This window comes from Tigriopus californicus, chromosome 5, assembly GCF_007210705.1.
Source record: "Tigriopus californicus strain San Diego chromosome 5, Tcal_SD_v2.1, whole genome shotgun sequence".
Taxonomy (NCBI): Eukaryota; Metazoa; Arthropoda; class Copepoda; order Harpacticoida; family Harpacticidae; genus Tigriopus; species Tigriopus californicus.
Genome location: NC_081444.1, coordinates 5,625,010 through 5,648,144, shown reverse-complemented (window position 1 = coordinate 5,648,144; position 23,135 = coordinate 5,625,010). Strand labels below are relative to the sequence as shown.

The 23,135-nt window shown below is 39.2% G+C and overlaps 3 protein-coding genes across 4 annotated transcripts; 2 read left to right on the top strand and 1 right to left on the bottom strand.

Annotated features, from left to right (window-relative positions):
* Window positions 1–618: 618 nt before the first annotated feature.
* Window positions 619–6,226, top strand: LOC131881483 (Kv channel-interacting protein 1-like). 2 transcript variants are annotated; one of them, XM_059228368.1, is made up of 7 exons: window positions 620–699; window positions 926–1,001; window positions 1,178–1,293; window positions 3,984–4,097; window positions 4,587–4,660; window positions 5,359–5,571; window positions 5,971–6,226. In XM_059228368.1, exons 2-7 carry the CDS (start codon window positions 976–978, stop codon window positions 6,082–6,084), a joined length of 657 nt encoding a protein of 218 aa, XP_059084351.1. In that variant the 5' UTR covers window positions 620–699; window positions 926–975; the 3' UTR covers window positions 6,085–6,226. The 2 variants fall into 2 exon arrangements, with proteins under 2 accessions (XP_059084352.1, XP_059084351.1); XM_059228369.1 differs by lacking the exon at window positions 3,984–4,097 and having other exon boundaries at window positions 619–699.
* Window positions 6,227–7,041: 815 nt separating this feature from the next.
* Window positions 7,042–16,212, top strand: LOC131880641 (serine palmitoyltransferase 1-like). Its single transcript, XM_059227319.1, has 9 exons — window positions 7,042–7,656; window positions 11,284–11,499; window positions 11,570–11,732; window positions 11,803–11,935; window positions 12,007–12,136; window positions 12,315–12,512; window positions 12,579–12,690; window positions 13,768–14,021; window positions 15,808–16,212. Exons 1-9 carry the CDS (start codon window positions 7,546–7,548, stop codon window positions 16,057–16,059), a joined length of 1,569 nt encoding a protein of 522 aa, XP_059083302.1. The 5' UTR covers window positions 7,042–7,545; the 3' UTR covers window positions 16,060–16,212.
* Window positions 16,213–16,287: 75 nt separating this feature from the next.
* On the bottom strand, window positions 16,288–20,007 carry LOC131880643 (FMRFamide receptor-like). Its single transcript, XM_059227320.1, has 2 exons — window positions 19,106–20,007; window positions 16,288–17,563 (listed from the first exon to the last, which is right to left on the bottom strand). Exon 2 carries the CDS (start codon window positions 17,532–17,534, stop codon window positions 16,362–16,364), a length of 1,173 nt encoding a protein of 390 aa, XP_059083303.1. The 5' UTR covers window positions 17,535–17,563; window positions 19,106–20,007; the 3' UTR covers window positions 16,288–16,361.
* Window positions 20,008–23,135: the final 3,128 nt, after the last annotated feature.

Below are 23,135 nucleotides of genomic sequence, written 5' to 3'. Positions count from 1 at the left end.
TCTGAGATTTATGCATACCAAAACGAGGCATTGGCTAAAGAGATAACTTATGTCATCCACTTCCTGCCGTATATCTATGTCCAAGGGTTGATCTTTTTGTTGTCCAGATCAAATCAGTTTGAACTTTTAAGTCTCGGGAAGCACTTTAGTTTGAATTTGTAGTTTGATGGATGGACGTTTATGCAATACCAAGGAGGCTTTAGCTATTTTAGAACTTTCAGCAGTAACGAAGATTTCACATGTACCTACTCGCCTAATAGTTCCAAAAATCGATCAATGAGAAATTGAATAGATTATCATGGAGCCCATTGAATGCAATATGTTTTGGCCAAATGAAAGGGTTATTTGTTCCCTAGGGTTGGGGGGGGGATGGCGGGGGGGGGTCAGAGGGCAAGTTATTTCTCCCATTATCTATAGGTTTTGGGTGGGGCCTTGACTTCAAATATGACATTGTGACGTCTAGAGCTTTTTTTAAATCCTAGACAGGCTTTATCTTTCAAATATGATTAACTTTTTGAACCCTTGTTTCAAGTTCGGTTGAAATTTCATTCTATTGTTCTATGCCACATGCAATGTTTGAAATGTCAACGATCACAGTTCTTTTGGTTGTTTAAATCTTCAATTATTTACACCTGAAACGGACACCCTGTTTAACATTGAATGTGCACTATCGCCAGAAAAACGAATCATAAATCAAAGGTAATTTCACAAATACTTTACAAACATTACCTAATCAATGATTCCTGAAAAATGTTAAAAAATCCTCCCTTACTCGAAGATTACGTCCTCGTCCAATTACTCTCAGTGATCGATTATGGACAGTGCAAGGTCGTGATTTCACTCCCAGAATAGCCAGATCTTTGTGTGTTCATCAATCCCCAAGGCTAAAACTGAAGACTCAATTCTGATGTCTCATTTCTTTCAGAGCCCATTCTCGAGGATTTAGAGCTTCCACATCGATACCGACCTCAAAACATGCAAACGCTCTGTGATGCCACGGGGTGAGTAAGATCTTCAGTCCTTAGTGACTTCTTTTTTGTCCCTTCACTAGCGGAAGCATTCGCTCTGTATACGGTAGATAGAGATATTACAGAATTGAGCCCTCCTCCAACGAGAGCCAGTCCCATAATTGAGACCTTGTTTGAGTTCCATCTGATCTGGTGGATATCCGTTTCAGGTTCAGTATCTCCGAAATGAAGCGTATCTATCGTGGCTTCAAGACCGAGTGTCCTTCGGGTCTGATCACCGAGGAGGCTTTCCATTCCATCTATTCCAGATTTTTCCCTCAAGGAGGTGAGTACGGCACATTTTGGATGTGCGTAGTAGTACTTGTAGTCTAGGTTGAACGAGTAACTACGTATTACGTACTGTACTTGCCACATGGGCCTTGGATGAGGAACGAGCGAGAGAGCGAATGAGCAGTGGGCAAACATTGTAAACCAAGCCTCCTCGTCCTCCTTTGCCTTTGGTTTAGAAGGAGGACCTGGAGAGCGAAGGTGGCATGTCTTGTCAATTAAGTGCTCGTAGATCTGTGTTCAAGAAATAATGCATCAAACACTTTGCCCTCCCCCCTTTAAACTAGAAATTAGTTCCAAGAATCGGAAGTGAACTCATCATCCGTAAAATGATGGACCAAAGAGAACCAAGATGAACGGGAGAATTCTGCCCATCACAATCATGCGAGTCATGTCTGCGGATTAATGTGCTGTTTGTTAAAATGCTCCCTGATCCCCGCTTTGTCGATTTTGTCCATCCATGTGTTTCCATGGCACACTTTCCCCATGTATCAGTTGTTGTGACGACCAGTCCTAATTGGTAATACTAGTTTTCGTGTACGAAAAGAATGTTGTTTCATGAGCTAGTATTGATGTAGAGACAGCATAGTTGTGGGACTTAATTGGGGCTCAAGAGAGCCGATTATTTTCACTTCCTTCTCCTTCCTGCGGTTGCGTTGAAGTGGGACTGTCCTTGATTGAAAGTGGCCGAGCTCTCAATAATTAACATATACGATTGTCTTGCGAGTCTAGTTCATGTAAGTCCAAGACACTGTCTAAATTGGACTCTTCGTCTCTAGCCTACATACATACATGATGGATCATGTGCTATAAGTTCTGTGATTGAGTTATATGTCCGTCTACTTGGCAAAGATAAACGCAGGATTTACGGGGCTGTCCCACCTTAGGGTTCCATGATAAACAAAATGTTGCTCTGAGTATATTACTTCTTCTCATAGTGCTTGAAAGAAAGAGAGACTTGTCCCCAATGAAGTGTGCCTGATCCAATTTTGGGAAAAAACCCTTTTCTATGAAATGTTCAAAGATCTTCCATAAATGGATCACTTTCTTTTTCAAAAGCAAAATTTTTGAAAATGAATATATTTTCTAATTCTTGTGCAAAAATCGAAAATCCAGTAAATTGAAGGATTTCGATAATCTTCTGTCTTGATAACTAGAACCTGACTGAACAGATGCATCTGTTAAGGAAGTGAATTGGAATGATTCGAAATAGTTTGTTTCCGCGTATGATTGGTTGAATGAAATTACATTTACTGTTGATCAGGGGAAGTGGTTGTTTCATACCGTAAGCTCGACAGCTCAAATATCATTAAATATTTGCTCATATAGCCAATTCGATGCGAACTGTTCCGAGAACTACGAGAACTGTTGCTCAAACTTGAGTTCTGCAAAAAACACCAACACTTCTTCAGGATTTGTTATCAAGTTATTCTAGAAATTGGGACCGCTGAGGATTGGCCTTCTTTCGAACTTTAATTGCGTATCTTGGTTTGTGATGTAAAGAAACAGCACTTCTTGACGATATTTTGTATGTAAATAAGGATGAAGATGGTGCCAAGGTACTTAAGGAGGCATAATCTATTGATGCTGATGAGATTTAACTCTTCTAAGCATAAGAAACTTCAAACTTTTACTTGATTTTTTTAAGCCTCAAATCTTAGGACCGAAACAAGTTGGATTTATGATCTTGTGTCACAACACCTTGGCAAAAGAAGACACACTTTTTTCTCAAGAAGTTCCAAATAAAACCGACTAATAAAACAATCACTACAATCACACAATGATTTCATTTATTTCCAAAAGTGAAATACATTTTTTGTACTTTTATTTTCACAAAAAGCCACAAATGCAGTTTAATTCCAGTTAATGCTAGCACTTTTTCAAAGTTCATTTTTGACCTTAACAAGAAATGAAATATTGCTTTGATTTTTAACCAAAATTTAAAACTCTGCGATCGTCTCGAAGACTTAGCTCAAAGCTGTCTTTATATGCTTTGGTTCAAAGATGGAATCCTGTTAGTTTCTTTTAATCTTTTAGAATGAATGGAACTATGGCGGCGATAGAAAAAGCATATCAGTGCGCATCTCTTATTCAAAAACGACTTTTGAAATTTGAAAGGCTCTTGTTGTTCGGGTCATTTCATGATGGAATTGGATGTGATTGAATTCATTTCTCAAAGGTCCTCCCACGAGAGGAAGGGGCCTCATGAATGAACCTCGAATTTTCTCCCCGTTTGTACCTAATACATTGGATTTGTGGTTCCGTTATTTTTTGCAGAACTCATCCACTCTTTCATCAAATACACAAGGAGCTTATCATACAGTATAAAATTGTTTATTATAGGCTTCTTTTGACCTTTTGAAATACTCTTTGCCGTTGTAGTTTCTAGTTGTCAAGGATGAAACACGTCAATTGTATTAAAGTGACATTTTCACCACCGAAAGTCCATCTTCGTGATATGAGACAAGTTACATGCGTGAAATTCGCTCTTATTGCCATTGAGATGAAAGTTCTTGATTCCTGTTTAGCATTTTGTCCACGGCTTGAGCACTGAACGTTTGTCAGTTACGAATAAACTCTGTAGCTCTGTCTGCTCCTGACAACAACGTTTCGAACTAGCCAAGAGGAAACCTTTGGAGAGAACCACTAACCACATTGATGACAACCCTTTGTTTTCACTTCTTGTAGCTCCCTTTATTTGGTCGGATATCCGTGGTTATGTGCATTGCTCGGGAGAATGGGCGGGCAAGAAAAAGGTCTCCAAGAAAGAGCAGAAAGCCCTTGACTTGCAGAGCGCTCAAGGTATCATAACCCTCAATCAATCGAGTCGTCCCAGATCTCCCTACCTCACAAATGAACACACAATCTTCTACATCAGCTAACTAAATAAATCAACACCACATGATTGTCCTCTAACAAAGCTACACAAGAACGTTCAAACCCATAAGGACTTTGGTTCTCCCTTGTATTGTAGATTAGTAAACTTTGGTTTGGTTGCTTAAACCGTGTGCTACACTGTCCTTTGCATCATCCACGCTTGCTAAAATATCAAGGCTTACACAATGTGTACTCAAATGTCAGATAATATCAGTCGTCGTCCAAATCGTGGCGTTTTGCAACTTTGAGGTTGCGTCAATTGTCAATTTTTATTTGCGAGGGTTTTGTATACGGATATTGAGGCCAACTAAAAAAGGCTGACACAAGAATTTTGTGTTTGAACCCATTCTAAATCACTTAAACATAAAATTCATGTCCGATTGTAATTTGATAATGTTTCTTCTATATTTACAGCGGCCCTGAGCTCGTATTCTCATTACGTCTTCTCAACCCTGGATCGCAACGATTCTGGTGTCATCACATTCCAAGTAAGTATTTCTTTGATCAGTCAAATTCGATATGGCTTTCTAAAATTATCTAAATAATAGCATTATATTGCAAAGCTTGTTCAAACGTCTTAAGACTAAAGCATCAAATTCGAATGGGTTGGATGGTTTTAGGTTTATTTTTGGGATGATAGTTCTAATAACTGTGGGGCTCATTTGGTTAATTTTGTTGACTTGTTTCAAGCCAGAAAGTTTGGATGATTCTTTCCTGAAGATTTGAAATGGCCGATTTGTTGGTCTTTCCCACCATACCTTTTTGAATGAATGCGAGGCTGAAGAAGGAGCCTTCTGATGGAATCATTTTCGGTTCTCATCCCAAGTTCTCAAGCTTTCTTCATCATACTGATATGGCTAAGCCAACTAAAATAGATTAGTCGTGTTAGCGAAATGAGAGGATACTTTTTAACATGTGGCTGAACATAATTTCCCCGTCTCGCCTAATGGAACATAAGATCCTTCTTGAATTTGAGGCAAAACTTAACTCGTTCCATAAATATTTTTTAAATTGAAATGGGACAATCAAATCCAACCTAATCATACTTTTAATTGAGCGACACATGCTGTCAGTAAAAAATCATGTTTGCCGTAATAGGAGATCGATTTTTCATTGCTTGAAATGTACTTTGTAAGATGGAACCAAGATGATTGATTGGCTCATTTCAATTTTAATTCCCTCGCAGGACTTTGTGGTTGGTCTGTCCATCTTGATTCGAGGCACCTTAGAGGAGAAGCTTCGTTGGACCTTCTCCTTGTACGACCAGGATCGCGATGGTGTGATATCGCGGGAGGAAATGGAGGATGTGGTTGGCTCCGTGTTTGATCTCATGGGTCGTACTGGAGATCCAATATCAGAAGAAGCCATTATCACCGAACGAGTCGACCAAATATTCCAAGTAAGATAGAAAATGCATTAGTCATATCATGGTCCTAAAATAAAAGTCGAAAATTAGTTTCATTCTTGCTTTCCCTGAGTATCTTAAAAAAAAATACCATGCGATGTCAAATAAAAGTATCTTAATGTGTTAGCAAACAAACCTAACTATATTACTGTATCACCACTAATAGACATGGTAAATTTTAAACATTGAAGCGAAAGCATTTTCTCTGATCATTGCACCCGAAACCTCTGTCGAAGAAACAATAATGCATATTATCATTTTTGGTCTTTTGCGGTTTAAGTAACAGCTACTGAGAGGTCCTGATGACAGTGACCTCCCAGTAGGAAGAAAGGTTGCGTGAAGTTGGACTGCATTCTCTTCCGCTTGAATGACCCAAACGACCATTTTTTGCAGAAAATGGACCTGAATGGCGATGGTGTGGTGTCGATTGAGGAGTTCCTAGAATCATGCCAAAATGATGAAACGATCAGTCGATCTGTGCAAGCGTTCACCAATGTCCACATCTAGTTGCAATAGCTCTGCTTGTGTCAGTCCATGTCATATTTTAGCACCAATGAGATGACGGATCAAATAGATGGGTCAGGATTGTGTACCATATATATGTATGTGTGTCCAAAGGACATGGAGATAAACACATTGCTAACTCTTACGATTCCTCGTCGAGTATATTTGCCTTGTTTTGATTTTTTGGCCCCATATTTGGCATAGGATATTGAATCCTAAAAAGTAATTCGTGTGTTTGCCAAAAGGTTCTCGTTTTAGTCTTTAGGTATTCACGCTAAAAAACTAACCCTAGCAAATTGAGATTTGCTTATCTATTGTCTTGTCTGAGGGCGAAGAAATTTATGCAAGTCTCTCATCCATCTTGTTTACGTGGCAAATGAAGCTCAAGCTAGGATAATTATTTTTAGTCAGGTAGCCCTGGAATATTTTGTTTTTGCATTACATTTACCATTCCAATCTACCCTGTTCTAGAAATGAGCATTGATGGTACTTTTTTCCAAGGACTGATATTTTTACCCACAAAACATGTGTTCCTAACGCTCACTCTCAGCAACAAGAGACTTTTATAAACAAAAATCCGCCCCATATGGCGAAACTTCGGAAGCGAGATCCTGTCGAAAAAAAACTCACTGACCTAGGGTACTTTGATGGCGTGCATTATATGTATATTTTTCTTCGTCAAAGGGAAAGCCTGTTCTTGGACTTGTAGGGGCAAAAAAACTATACTGTAACTATAATGGTACGCTCGTACATCCGAACATGTACGAACTGAATTTTTGTCACCTGTAAGCTCTCATGATATGTCCGCTTCGAACCACAAAAGAAATGACTCATCTAAATCATCGCTCAAAGTCAATCTGTCAACGTAAAGTTAAAAAAAAGCAGTTTTGAAATTCTGTCCTGTGACATTACTGACATTACCCTCGCAATGCTATTAAAGCATATCTCGCAACCTCAGCCTCACTCTATGTAAACAAGTGGTCGTAGAGATTTGCCAGAGAAGAAAGCTTAACCTCTGGTTAATCTCAGCTAATCAATGCCATCGTCCCCCTGTCCTTATTCTCATAAGCATTTGAACCCACATCCAGGTACATACGGGCCTCTTTCCATGGTTTAAACCACCTGCCCAGTGTCCAAGAACCATTTTCAAGCCCCACTTGACCCTGTTCTCCCAGAATCTGTAGTAGTAACGTTTATCCTCTTCTATGCCCTCTTCATTCGCCTTGACGGGGCTGTGCACATGTGCATTCACATAACATTCACCCAGACTAAACTGAGCAGCTCACTCACACATATGCAGTCCACCAACACTTTATTCAGCCACTCCACTGGACTTGAAGTTCGAGATTAGTGGACATTAGTGAGTCACGTGTTGAAAAATCAGAAGGACGACGGTCAACAAAGTTGGGCGGTGCCTTCTCCACTTGTAGAGCGGTTTCCTGGGCTTTGGGTGTGAGAGTGATAATGGCGGGTGGGAATCCATCTCCCCGGAGTGAGACTCCTCTGGATTTGGATGCGGACCATCCTGAGTCTATGTGGCGACAGTGCGTGGATTTTGCGGTCACTTTCTCACAGGTGAGCCGACCGCAGTTGGAAGTGATTGGCAGATATACCTATACAGTGGAAGATCATGGATTGAGAAAGTATATGGAATGAGAACAAAGAATGCCATAAGATATGCTTGGAGTTTGGGAAAGGTCATTATTTTGGTTCGTACAGCTCTTAGAAACTTGCGGATTCACAAGTTAGAATGATATTTACGGACATAAGTAAAGGTTCTTTGGTCAAGGTTTGAATTCTTTTACAGCATAATATGAGATTGAATTCTTCCCAAAGCCTTTTTAAGACTAAAAGTCAAAATTGCATGATAAATCAAGGATACTTTTAACCGAAGGGTTGGACAAAGCTATTGCCGAAGATAGGCCACTTCGTGATAACAATATTTTAGCGCCACAAAAGTTACAGGCGATGCTATCAAGCGGTATGAAAAAGCAATTTAAAGCAGAAGAAAAATGGTTTGTGATAACATTTTGAGCTATCTTACTTTCACTGAAAATATCGAAGGTTTCTGGTTTATGTAGTAAACAGTATAAAGTTTAGGTATAGGTTTTTATGAAAATAGTAAAAGGTGTGAAGTTTGGCCTCAAATTACAGTATCTTCCTGCCTGTTTTCATTGATGCATCCGTCTAAGAGCTTTGACAAAAAGTAAATCGGCCTAGCACCGCAGATGTCCACTCCTTTTAGTTAAAGGTCTCGCTGGATAAATCAACCACCAACCTTATTTCCAAGAACATGACCTTCTACAACATCGGCAGACAGACATCTCTTTAATCAATTCAAAAATTAATTGATAATCAAATTAATTCTTTATTATAATGAAATACGTCGATGAGATTATCGAACAATAATTTCTTATAGCCAATCCAAGTTAGCAAGACATGAAATTGGGATTGTGCGACTTTGTACATGGACTCGAAAGAGAGGAAAGGACACGGCTTTTCTTCTCCAACCAAGAATGGAAATTACCGAAAGAAAATGCCCGTGCCTCGTAGTTCATTTAAGTATTTGTGTAGTAAATTATGATCTTTTTGATGCAGAACTCTACTCTTGTACAAAATATTTTCGTATTTATTTAAAAAATAAATAGATTAAATGAGCTAAACATGAACATTGAATAAATCAATAACAATCCAATCGTCTTGGACAGCGAAGTAAGAGGCAAAAACGTGCTCAAAGACACTTATGAAGTAAGAAACATAAACGTCCTTGCCTTGAGTAGCATTCGCTTTTTTCCGTCTATTCCTCTTTTGATAAAACTAAAATAAGTTGCCTGATAACGCTTATCATATGTTCCGCTTCATGACAATGCATTGCCATTATGTTTTGTTTGCCACGGCAAAACCATGAATGATATATGGATCAGTTATTGGCAGAACTGACAAGTGATGTTTCGTACGATGTACCAGTAGCTGCTTTGTCCACGTCTCCCTAGTTACTTCAAATAAACCTCTTTTCACTCTATTTGGTAGTTCCTGTCTACCCTGAGCTGAAGCCATTCCATGTTCCTAATTCTTAGGAATTTTATATGTCGAACAAGGTTCATTTTTAATTGGTTCGATTTGAGTTCTGCTATAATCGAGTCTAAACGCAATTAAGCATTCTTTTCGACATTTGGGAATTAATAAGTTCAAGTGTAATTTGCTCCCTGACTAAGTTTTGATTGCGCTCCTATTAATGAAACGTCATGTTTCAATTCATGATTGTTCTGTTTCACCCCTTTCAAGGGGAAATTGAGTTGTCTTAATCCAGCCCATTCTTTTAAGAACTCCACAGAACCAAATCGTAAGAAATTGATCATATGAAAATCGATACATGATACCTGATTATCTGAGCTTCAAATGGGTCTCATGTACGTACACTTTGTAGTCACAACGAGTCGAACACTTGAGAGTGAATCATTTGGGTTTGGTTTTCCCGATTACGCTCACCCTATTGACTTGAGAAACCCTGGTTTGTTGGAGATTTTCCCAATAAATGTCAAAATTTAACTGGCAACCTCATCAATATATTGAAGAATGTAAAGGAACATCCAAATATCACAGAATAAGGATATATTCCATCCGGAGTGCTCCAAAAAAAAAGAAAGCTTCGGTTGAGCTATCCCTGCAGTTATGAGTTTGTTCCAGTCAAAAACCCAAAATTATTTTGTGAACAAGAGCCCCATGCAATAATACTACGCTCCAGAAGAGAATCAATGGTTTACCATAACATCCATATCAATTGAAAACGTATCCTAATGTCAAACATTGTAAATAAAAAATGGGAATATCTTGTAAATACCGTATAATAAAGAAACTTATTGGATATACTTGTACATGCAGTTGTGTATCTAGATTTTTTAAGAAATAAAAATGCACCAAAGAGGCTAGACGGGGCTGAAAACGACCTTTTTCCCATTGCGACAATTCTTTTTGCATAATTACAATGTTTTGCATTTTCACACCTTTTCTGAGTATTATTGACAACTTTTTTTTCACATTTTCACAACAACTTTTTCCACATTTTCTCATCTTGAAACAAAAGAAATGTTTCGGTCAAAAAGGCAACTTTTTTTCGAGGTCTACTAATCAGTGTCCAATAGTTGTTAACATGAAGTTTATAGGATTTTTGTTCTACAAATCTGTGCTTTTCTTCTCAAACAATCAAAAATATTCGATCAAAAATGCTCCTTTTACTTAAAGATTCACTTGGTAAAAAGCATCGGATCGATGACGTTAACGATCCCCACGACTGAGCCCCCGCATTACCCCTAACATCAAATATTGCGCAGAAATGATACGAAATTTGGTCTACCAATAAAGTAGAGTGGGTAGATGGGAAAACAAAATCTCTTAGATTTAGTTTGATCCAGAACAATATCGTATGTACAGACTTAGCTTTTACTGTTTTAAGAAGATTGAGATCCAAATGAGCTCCAAAATATTTGATGACCAAGTATTGTACGAGTCTCAGGTAAGATCTGAAGCATTGGTAAAAAGATCCAAGTTAAAACTGCCTATCTTGAAAAGGGCATATAAGATTTTCAATGCATAGTTGGCAGCAATTCTAATGGAGCAAAAACTGTTCGCCAAATTGCTTATTCGTTGTCAAGATTTGTCTCATTTGCTAAGAGTGTGCGGTTTTCCCACGTCCTCGTAATTTATACGAATCCATTTGTTCCGAGCAATGTGCAATGGCTAACCAATGCTTTGGATAACTAACTAATCTAGTTATCATTTGGGGGGATTTTATGATAATTTTTTGATGACGCACGTAAGGGATTGCCCAATAAGTAAAGGCGGATCCATGTCAATTTGGTACTTGATTTTACGTAGTCGTGTACTGTACAAAGAATAGAAAAGGATTGAGAGCTCCTCGAACTTGTAGTGTCATAGAGAAGATTACGAAAACATTCATATGGTCTCATTAGAATGTCTTCAAGCACTCTCGAAGACTCCTTAACAACCTAAATCCTTCACCCGCCAAATTTAAAGGTTACCCGGATTAGCTCTTAAATCGCCCCCCCCTCCCCCCGCATCACGTAACCAAGCCAGCAAGCGAAGAAAGAGCCTGATTTAGTCGGCAACGATTCCAATTAACCTTTGGGTCGCACACAACATAAAATATTATAGGCTCGAATTACATATCTGTTGTCACTTTAGGTTCCCTCTTATCATCTGATATTAGAAGGATTTCTGATATCCTGGGTGGTTTGGCTCCTGGTTCGCCGGGTTTCCAATCGAAACAAACGTCTTCGAGCCGAGAAGCTGACCAAGGAAGAGGAGGAAGAGCTCTTGGCCGAATGGACCCCGGAACCTCTGGTCCCCGAAGTTGACCCGAATCACCCCGCCCTTCACGTCCCAGTCGTGGATGGAAAGGTAACGCCTACATCGGCAAGAAAATTGATTACAGTGTGGGGTCAATAAGTGTCTGTCTGTTTATTTGCAGCCGGGAAAGCACATCAATATCGATGGCCGAGATTGTTTGAATTTGGCCACACATAACTATTTGGGCTTCGCGGGCAATGAGATCGTGGAGAAATCGGCCATAGAGTGTATCCGAAAATTTGGGGTGGGATCTTGCGGTCCTCGAGCATTTTATGGCACTGCGGGTAGGTTCATAGTATTCATTTGGGTTGCTGGGCAATCTGGAAGTTATTTCATATTTATCTTCTTCCGTAGATATCCACGTCTATTTGGAGGAAAAATTGGCCTCGTTTTTAGGCGCCGAACAAGCCGTGTTATATTCTTATGGATTCTCCACCATCGCGAGTGCCATTCCGGCTTATGCCAAGAAAGGAGATATTATCTTCGTGTAAGGAGTTGTTGAATCATTACATAGCTGTTCTGGGTAGCCTTATTTGCTGAGTAATTTCCATTTTCTAGGGATGAGTGCGTTAATTTTGCCATCCAAAAAGGTCTGGATGCATCCCGAAGCAAGATCAAGTACTTCAGACACAACGATGTGGATCACTTGAGACAGTTGCTGGAGCAACAAGCAAATGAAGACAAAAAGGTGGGTGGTAATATAATGTTTATCACTATCGTCATAATTGGTCTTGACATTCATGCCACTAAGCAAGATGAAAACGTCTTCGGATTTGAGAAGAAACATATTACATGCGGGTTGAAATCCCCAGAGTCGAAAAAAAACCAATTTGGACTAATAGGATCCGGTTCTGTATTTCTTTTAGCATCCCAAACAAGCCAAAGTGAGTCGCCGGTTCCTGATTGTGGAAGGGATTTACATGAATACCGGCACTCTGTGCAATATTGAGCCGATGTTGGCTTTGAAACGCCAATACAAGTTGCGACTCTTCATTGACGAATCAGTGTCCTTTGGGACCATTGGCGAGCATGGACGAGGGATCACGGAGTACAAGAATATTTCAGTGAGTGAATAAACCCATTGCCATTCTGTTCCCCTTTGAACTTTTCTTCACTTGCTTGACTTTCAGATGGACGATATCGATCTCATCATGGCCACATTAGAATATGCGATTGGGTCGATTGGAGGATTTTGTGTGGGCACCACTTACGTCGTGGAACATCAAACCCTGGCTGGGTTAGGTAATTGACGATCTAGTTCATCCCATCATTCAGTAACATGTTTTTATTCATTCTAAATGTTTTGTTTGGTAAGAAAGTTCTCCAAGAGTTTCGGGTGCCAAGTACAAACATTGAATGCAACGTGGAGGTCGCCTAACAGAAGAAAAGCTAGACATTCTTCATGATGGAAGTTCCTCGATAGAGTACTCTGTGCCCCTTTCTTGTCCAATGATGTGCTTTGGAAGCCCTCAAACTTAGCTGATCAAAAAGAGGCCAATTGAGCGTTATCATCGAATACGTTGAACTATGTATTAAGTGAAGTAGCAGTTGGAGTTATTCCATGCAACTTGAGTTAGTAAATGTGGGCTTTTTTGGCTTCATTAGTCCGCGAGATGCGAGTTCTTGGGAATACATACATGTTTAGAGCAAAACTGTTTTGAAACGTTGCTACATGCTCATTATCTTTTCTCTAGAACCTTGCTCTGTTCTATTTCAATTCATTTTCCGGATACAGTCAAACATTTTGAGTGGATGAAAAAGAAAACAGATTTGAAAAAGACTTTCTAAAATGCTTGAAAGGTACCTTTTGCCTAAGATGTGCATTTCATGTTTCCTCCTGAACTCAAAAGAGCTGAAGATTTGTACTTTAAAATCGGGATCGTAAACTTGGTTTGGTACAATGCTTCAAAATTTTGCCTGTGATAAAAGGCCTCTAAAACACGTGTAGCAGATAAAGGGTTAATTTTTCCATATAAAGAACGAATCTAGTTGTCCTTAGGAACAACTTTCAATCACCACATGGTCATATCCCCATTGCCATCGTCATTTCCTTTTGGAAATCTTAAACCATACATTCCTAATGGTGACCAAGACCTCAAACTATGAGTAGCATATGCTTGAATTCACTCGGATTTTTTCGGAAATCCCGGCAAACCCTTTTCCTGGGTATGATAATGATCTAATTAGGATCCGGAAAGGTGCTTGGTGAAATAAGAATAAGTATGTTCCAAGTTCAATCTTTGTCAAGTTGGCATCCTGTTGTCTTTCATCCCCGTCGGGAATCTGTCACATGAAGCCAATGTCGTCTTGTTACTTTAGGGTACTGTTTTTCGGCTTCATTGCCACCCATGTTGGCAGCTGGGGCCTTCAAGGCCATTGAGCTCATGGAACAGGATCTTGGGATGTTCCAACAACTCCGTGAGAAGGCTGAGGAGATGCACAATGGATTCGAGGATCTCCTTGGGTTGAAATTGGTAGGAGAGCGATTCTCACCCGTCAAACATTTAAGACTCGAGAGCTCACGTGGAAATCGGGAAGAGGACAAAGCTGTGATGGCTTCCATTATTACTAAGGTACGTCCAGGGCAAGTTCTCGAGGCAAATAAAAAGTTGGAAAGCAGGTTCATTTAGGTCTTTTGGGGGGGGACATGTGGAGGACAAATCTGATTCTATGGAAGTCAATCGAACAAGTCAAACCCTGACTTGTTCGAGGGGAGAACTGCGGAGGGGGAATTTTTGACAAATTTCCTTCAAGTTGGGGAGACTGATCAGCGAATGGGCGACCCAACATCATGTAATTTCATCGAGAGATTCGAGCAGGGTCTTACTGCATGTTGCGTAAGTCTGGAAAAAAATATCAAATGAGCTCGGTTGAGCCGATATTTGAAGAGGACGTGAATGGGTAAACAGTTTTTGTAATTTTTGGTTGATTAAAATTTGCCCAATCTTATGATCTGCTCTCAAACGAATCGAAGTTTTGTCAATACGAAGTACGTGTACTTTCAAAATCAAAATTCAATCACATCATATCTTTAAGCCATTGGAAACAACTTTTTGAGTAGCTTTCTGTTACAGCTGACGTTGATTAAATCATTTCCGGTTTGATGTTTTTTCAATATTATAGGGATTTTATCAACCTAAACTTACAAACCAACGATTGAACAAATATGAGGCTAATGTACTTTGATTTTAAAAGCACTTCATCCCTCAGGCAACCCTTATTCTGATTTGAATATCTACTTCTGTTCGCAAGCTTAGGGTTATGCCTGAAAAGTGTGCAGTTTATTTGGTGCTAGGTAGATCTTTAGATACTCTATCTCTGGTAATTTCGAAAATCCAAAATTGATTAGTCGTCATTAAATCTAGTTAGAGGTAAATTCTTGCACAGATTATATCTCATTATAGATTCATGAGTGTGTTGCACAAGTTCTAACCCATGACATGATTTTGGCTTCCATGGAAATGCCATTAATCCGGAAACCACAAAACACTGTACACTTTGCAATTTCTGTCCAAATTTTACAGGGGGGCCGGAAATAACGGCAATAAATTAGTTAAAAAATTGACAAACTGTTAAAGTAATGCAAATTTCAAACTAAAAAATAATTAAACAAACATAAAAAAGATACTCATTTATACTATTACTGTTTACTTAATCGCGGAGAGGCGACTTATAGCGGCTTTTCTGAATTCGTTTGTCTCTTTCATAGCAGAATTTGTGGTATGATTTGTTTGTACGGAACCTTAACGGATGGTCTTGGTTCAAACAATCATGCGTAAATTTCGTCTAAATTCTTGATCGTTTTGGTTTTTAATGGCAAATTCGAAATTATCCGCTAATTTCAACCACCCTGGATAAAGAAACTCTGTGTGTTTTATGACATACTCATTCAGTTCTTTTTTGCACTGAATAATGGGTATGTGATTTCAAATAGTCTGGCAACCCCTGGAATTCATTGCTATTTTACCACGAAAACTTCACGTGTAATGACCAGCAAAGAGCAGTGTACTTTAAACCTCAAGCATTTTGATACAGATCCGACCAAAAGTTTATTTCACATCTCAAACAAGGAACGTTTTCAATTTGATCTTTGTACTCTTTGGGAAGATCAAACAGAGTTTACTTTCGGGGCTTGACGATGAAATTGTACCCTCTTAATGGGGTACTACACCCAAAGAAATTGATCTAGTAGCGCCCATCAGCCATCTCATCAATCAGTGTAAATCCTCCCCATGTCCCGTCAGGGGAAACCTTTAACTTGCCTTCCTGTTTCGCATCAATACTAGACGAGACGTTTTCCTCAATTCGATCTTTCTTAAGCAAGCACTTTCCACGTTCGACATCCGTCTTGATTTCTAGGCCAGAGAGGAGGGCATCGCTTTGGTGATGGCCAGCTACTTGGAAGATGCGGAAGCTCATTTGCCTCCAGTGAGCATCCGTTTGACTTGCTCGACTCTTCTCTCGCTCGAAGATATAAGGAGAGCCTCGAAAATTGTTCACGAGATATGCGACAACCTATTCTCGCCCTTGGAAACAGCTAAAGATGGAGTGGAACAACAAGTGGACCAAATCCAGCCCTCGGAAAGTACTTCTCAATTCGCTGAATTCTAAACCAGCCCGCATAAGAGTACTCGGGAGTAAGGTTCCACGGAAAGCAGAGGCATTTATCAACAAAATTACACCTGGAAAACGTTCATTTTGATTAAAATTCTTTCGTGCGGTGTCATACGTGAAAATAACGAGTGTTTTATTTTTTTCCATGAAGTTATTTCGATATGCCTTTAATGAAATACTGGATTACACGACGATGAGGTTCTGACAAATAATGTTAGCAATGGAGGTCCTCACTTCTAATCTGTTGTTGTATTGCATTTTCGACAGAGCTTGAGCCGAAAATGAAAAGCTCTCGATTTCTAGATGGAGTACGAGCTTAATCGTGTTAATACCCCACGGTACGATTGAGTTCCGGTTCCTATGGTCTCCACACTCACACTTTGAACATAGTTGTCTTTGGAAGCACTCGATGTGGAGATTTGAGCACGAGCAATCACATCGTGAGCATTCAAAGTTTGTAATTTGGCCAGTCTCCGCAAACTGGTCTTAGGATCATTACGCCCAGGATCTTGTCCACTAGGAACGCGTGACAGAGGCGGATTCCTACCACAGGTCAACAAACCGAAGCATATCTGTCTGAATTTGCGACTGAAAATGTTATACACGAATATGTTGACTGATGAGTTCACCACCACAAGAAGATTTGAAACCTGCGTGAGCTCAACTGCTTCGAAGCCAAACGCTTCAATGATATTGGACACCATTGCGGGCGCATTAAACAACATGAAGATCATGACCACTATGATTAGCATGATGGCACACCCTTCCTCATTCTTCTGCGCACTGGTCATGTGAATCCGGGCCAAACGAGCTCGGCGCAGCTCCCATCCAATCCGGAGGTTCAAGAACAACAAGATTGAGAATGGAAGCATGTACATAAACACCATGTACATCCAGTTGATGTAGATCTTCACATACAGTGGATTCTCACGCATCTCTGAGCTCCTCAGATAGACCAAGGTAGTATTTCCGTCCCAATCCACAGTATCTTGAACAAGCTCATACTCGAAGAAGCGAGTGATGTTGTAAAGCAATGAACAGATGATGATGGCCACCACGCATCGTTGAGACCGCCCCAAGGTACACACTTGTCTGGAGAGGAAAGGTCGACACACAACGATGTATCTCTCAAAGGCAATGGCCACGGTCAAGTACACTGAGGCAGTTTGGGCTGTCATGGCCATGGGATAAACCAAGGGGGTGAAGCGATACAAATCAAGCCAACCGTAAGAGACTCCGTGGTGCTCCACGAGAAACGTCTCTAAGGTTGGCAGACTAAAGAGGACCCCGGCTGAGGTGATTAGGACCAAATCAATGATGGCCACGCCCATGAGGAGACAGTTGATACTGTTCCTCATGGCGTCCTTGCTGAGCACCGCCAAACAAATGATGTTGCCCAACAAGCCAATAATGCTCACAATGCAGATGAGAAATCCGTGGACTATCACTTCAAACAAAGGAAGATTGGACATCTTGCCGGAGACTATTTGCCGAGTGATGCCTGAAAAGGAATAAGTAGCATGAAAATTTGGTAGGGGAAAATACTGAATCATTTAGTGGATGAGCATATCTTGACAAAAGATTATCCTTGGTTGTAAGCTTAGTGTTATCATGGAGATTATGTCCCGGGTACGGGAAAAGACAGATCAGAATTCCCCTGTGTACATTGAGACAAGGTTCAAGATGTTTCTAGACAGGAAAGCATTCGTCAAACAGGAAACCTTGTTTTCCCTGAAATAACCAAAACTATGGTCGTCTTTAGTATTTTTCTTATATTAAAAATTAGAAACAAGTCTAATAATTACCTTCAAAAGTATAAAAAGATCACAAAAAAGTTTCCAAGTAACATATATGTGGAGCGTAAGTGCCGCAATGGAGAAGGGCAAATTTGGAGTCCTAATTTTAAACTCTCCTCTATATTAATCATACGCCTCAAGAAATGAGGAACCCCCAAAAGTCTGAGCACATTAAATGGGCAATTAATACCATTTGAACCATTCCCTAGACACGACAACTTTTACCCCTTTGAATTTTCCTTCCTTACTTCTTCAGAAATAGCCTTCAAACAACATCAACTTTAGACCATAAAAGTGCCCTGTATCTAAATACAGGGCCCTAGCCCATACTGTAATCATGCATGCACTCACCGCAAGGTGTCAAAAAGGTGTTTTCACAACAAAGAACACCCATACATGTATGTCATTGCGTAGAATATGTCACTTTTGGGTCAATATGGTTATAAATACATTAGTGGTTCCAGTACCTAAGTATAAGACTAAAAGCGTGTTTTACGTTTGGGCTTTTTAGATATGAGTTACAACCGCTGTTGCAACTGCTCCCGTCACATGATGTCCAAAGTTGCCGTCAGCTTTGTACAAAAAGTGTCAAGCTCTATAAGATAACCAAGTCCAAAGCACAGTTATGTGTTGTCTAAAACTTAACAAAGTCGATGTTAGGTTGTACCACGAACTGTGCGAAAAAAAAGGAGTCGTTCAACTTTAGAACCCATTTTTGCAATACGCAACTAGTTTGTCACTGCAAAGACCATATGTGTAGGTATTCTTGTTAGTTGGTATCTTGAAATTTTTCCACTTGTGTACATTCAATCATTGCTTTCTATGTCAATTTTAATTGAGTTTGCCTTCAATTAAGCTATTGATGAAAAATTATAATCCCCGCGGCACTGATCCTAATTCACCACTCGTGCCAAACCGGTCATCAAGGCTTGAAGAAAAGTGACAGCTGTACAGTGGTGATGACATTCGAACCGGAAAATCAGCTATTTAGCTTTAAGAACCTTTATTAGGGCTTCCAATGAAACGAAAAAGGATCAGAAATGAAAACCCAAAATCGGGAACGAGTTTTAAAGGAGCTGTGGTTCCAAGACTTAAAGCGGCATGTCACCTAGCTAAGCGGCTATTATTTTGCTTGTGTATCTTTTTAGTCATGATGAGAGCCTTAACCGAGGGTCATGAAGCTAAAAGGCTGACATTCCAGCTTGAAACACATTACTCTTGGATAGAAAAAAAAAACAGTTTCTTACCTTGTCCAAACAGGAACAGTGACTGATGGGCAACCAAAATTGCGCTGAAGCAAATTTTTCTGATGCCTCTCCTTGTTGTTGTAGCTCTCAAATTCGCTGAGAGTACGTGCAAATGATGTCAAGATTCACCACCTGTTGCTGGTCAACCATGTTATTTTGCCCTCATCAACCTCTGGGAGAACTACTTCGCAACTGAAGTCCTCAGACTTGTAAGTGAGTTTGACAACTGACGGACTGAAGGGAGTTGCATCCAAAAGTTCTCTTGGTTGTTGAATAAGCCGGCAAAAGACTCGAGTTCCCCTTGAGACAAATAGACAGAGAACCCAAAGCAGAGAAATCGGAGAAGATCGCCTTCCGCAGTACAAATCTTGGATAATTCGGGAGAGATCGGGGTTGCGTGATAAGTTCCTTTCGGAAAGACGGATTTACTTTGATGAAGAGTTTGTTGGGTATGAGTAGAGCCTACCCTGCAAGACAGAAAGATTGCCGAATCTAGGGCTGCTCTAGTCGAATCCATATTCTTTTAGCGAATTACATGCCTTATAGGTTTGCCAGAATAGAATATCTCGTTCTTCATCAGTACATGACTTTTGCTGTCAATGCGAATTTAGAAGAAGTTCACTACAAATTGTGCAATCAGTTTTCCTGCACATTTGCCTTTCAGTGCATGAAATGGGAAAGCAGAAAATGTTGAGAAAATTGGATACTTTGAAAGGTATTACAGCACCGTGATGTTAACATGATATTGCAAATTTCATTTTCATGTTTCATTTCAATTAAACGATATGTTAAAGTTGAAATGCAGTTAAGATAATGAAAAGAAAAGTTTTTCAATTTCATGCTTTGGCTAGCATGTTGGTTATCAAGTCTCGGGGGAGCCCATACCTAGACGTAAACCCCAGATTTTTACAAGCGTATCCCGGTTTTAATAAATGTCAGGAAGATAATCAAGTTTGTCAAGTCGAACGCAAAACAAAAGCTACAATGCAAGCCTCCAAATTACACTGTAGCCTTCTTCCATTTGGCAATTGATCCCATCCTGACATGGAACCGAACTTCCCTGTCTTGTTTCGATTGATGTAGATAAATACGAGGTAAATGTAAAGAATAATCAATGAGAACAACCATCATTGTTGAAAAATAGAAAGGCATTGATTTTCCGCTCAATTCATGCATCATCAGTAAGACAATCCCAGAGAAGAAGGCAACTTTAGCATTTAATTTTTTTTTTTTAGGATAAATGTGTATCAAGCGAGATTGGAAGATAAGTAACAAAATCTTGCCAGAAATGTGAATGGGGCTTTCACAAATGATTTTGTTTTTGTTGTTAGTATACTTTCTCATTTCAACAGAAAATCTGGCTTCTGTCAAAAGATCAATCACTAGATTTTACGGCTTGCAGCGTTCACTTTCAGGAACACGATCGGCTTTTTGCTGGCTGGTCCAAATAAATGGCCATCAAAAAGCGAGATAAAAGATCCTGATTATTGTTTGAAGTTGAGCCTGATTTTTTACCCAGTACGCAAATGCAAATTACTGGAATTCTTTTGGGTTCCAGGTTCAAACTGGCTTTTGATAGTTCCTATTGAATTGATTGAATTGCTCAACAGATTGCTCTTTACTTTGAATGAATAACAGTCTCTAAACCACGTGGGTCAACATGTGATCCTTGGGAACAGTTTCTTTGAGTTTCGCCATGGCTGGAAGTGGGTATGAGAGCTATTAATGACATTCCAATCTAATATCTCGAGTTCTTGGAGAGTTATTTCGCTGAGCTTTGGACTAACCAACCAAGTGTCTCACCTAACTTCTTATTCGAAATTTGGTTGGCCTTCTATGTCGCCTTTTTGATCCCTTAATTTGAAGTACAACCAGAACTTGCAAATGGCCCTGTTTGGCTCCGTTCATTAAATAATTAATCTAACCGTGCTTGCAAATGGATTTAATTTTGTTGGAAGTGTGGGATTGCCCTCATTCTGACATGTCTAACGTGCGAAGTGAGAAAACCAATTATTCTTAATTAGCTTTCAACCAGGTATTGATTTTACTTTCAATTTTCGAAACATATATTAAGTCCTCATGATTTTGGGTGATATCTATTAAGTATTAAAACAAAAATTGTTCATCAAAAATGTGCTTTCCTAATTCTGAATAGTGTCAAGGTGGTTCTGGGTATTTAAGTGGCAACTATAATATTTCATTCATTGTTTGTTCAGGTGAGCAACACTAAACACTACATATGTATTGTATCTGCGGTACACTATCTGTTTTTTCAAGTTCAGTTTGCAAATTATGTTTATCCAGGGACTCTAAAGAGAGGAAACGACACGGCTTTCCCCTGACCGCCAACTTAGGCCATTGCGTTGAATCAAGAAATTAACTCTAGCACCAATAAAACAAGATTATCCGTACAACATAGAACATGAAAGTGTTTTTTAATTAAATAATGATCTTGATATACAACTCCGTCCATATACTGAATATTTCTGAACTAATTTTGAAAGTCAGAAGAATAAATGAAATACCCATGAACATCAAATCAATCAAAAATAATCAAATTGTCTTTCAAATCAGCTAAGTATTGCGTAAAACTGGCTCAAAAACACGCATAGATAGAAAATCAACAAGAATCATTTGATTAATTGATGAGGAACCTACACTGACAAAATATCAAAGAAATGTATGGAGTAGGCAATAAAAGTGCATGTACGTACGTACATAAATGTTAACATATTAGAATATCTGGGATGGACAGTTGATACTTTTGTTTTAATCCATGAATTTGACAAAAAACATCAGGCATTGGGGAAAATGATTGAGTTATCCTTTTGTAGAGTTTAAATTTATACTTATTAGGAAGTTTGCATAAAAGACAGGCATTATTTAGGGGGCACAGAGTAACACCAAGGTACAGTAGACTAGATCTCAACTTGAACTTTGGACTCCAATAAATTGTTTTTCTTGCAAACGCATCTAAAATACCAAAATAGTCAGATTAAACAGGTGATATGCCTCTTAAAATTATTATTCCATGATTATGAAGCATCCAAATGAGTTTAAAGAACAATATGTTGCTCAGAGCTACAGTATGTCTACTTTTGGATTGAGGGCCATTCCAGAGTGAGAACCATAGTTTCATAACAAACGCGTCAAATTACTTGAAATTTGGTCAAGATGTTTCTGAAACAAATTTCTACAAATAATATTATCACCAAAAGAGTATTGACTGATTGTGTTTAGAGCAAATTCTTGCTTTATCAAGAAGTACTAATGAGCACTTTTCAGTTGTACTTTAAGACATGTTTAAAGTCATTTTAAGTATATTTCCATGCCTGGTTTTAAGCACATACCATCAATGGTTACGAAAATGATATTAATCACATATTTGCGTGAATAATTATGCCAATAATTGACATTCAAAAATTTCAGCAGCAAAAGTTTACTGGTGGGAAAGGTTTGGTGATCACAAAAAAGTGGCGTTTCCTTGCTTTAGTGCCCTTGGTTTATCCTTGCTTGTAAAACTAATCATCCCGGGCCCTCACTTGTAGAGTTCTTCACCAAAAATAATGTAGGTGATTTTATTCCCATAACAACCCAACTCAATGACATTTTGAGTCAGCACTTGTTTTGAGTAGAATATCTGAAGTCTGTGAAGATTTAAGGTCATTCTTTAATAATTCCTTAGCGACATTTTTTTTGCATTACACTATAGACAGGAAAGGGTTGGCGCCGGCGATGCTCAAATGACTCAATCGATTCAATGTTCGAAACAAATAGGTAAGGGCAAACCAAATGACTTTGCTCCGATCATTGTCACATGATGACTTGAGTTTTCGTCCTTATGACTGCTCAAAGCTGTGCTGAATTTAGATCCACGAAAAAGACAATGATTTTTCATTTCGATTTTTATTCATAGCACCAGACTTTTTGACCGGGTCTCCACTCGAAGGTACATGAAACCCAATTCAAACATACACATTTTCATTTGTGTCCGCTGTCTTGTTACGAAATAGCCGTGACATTCAGCAGT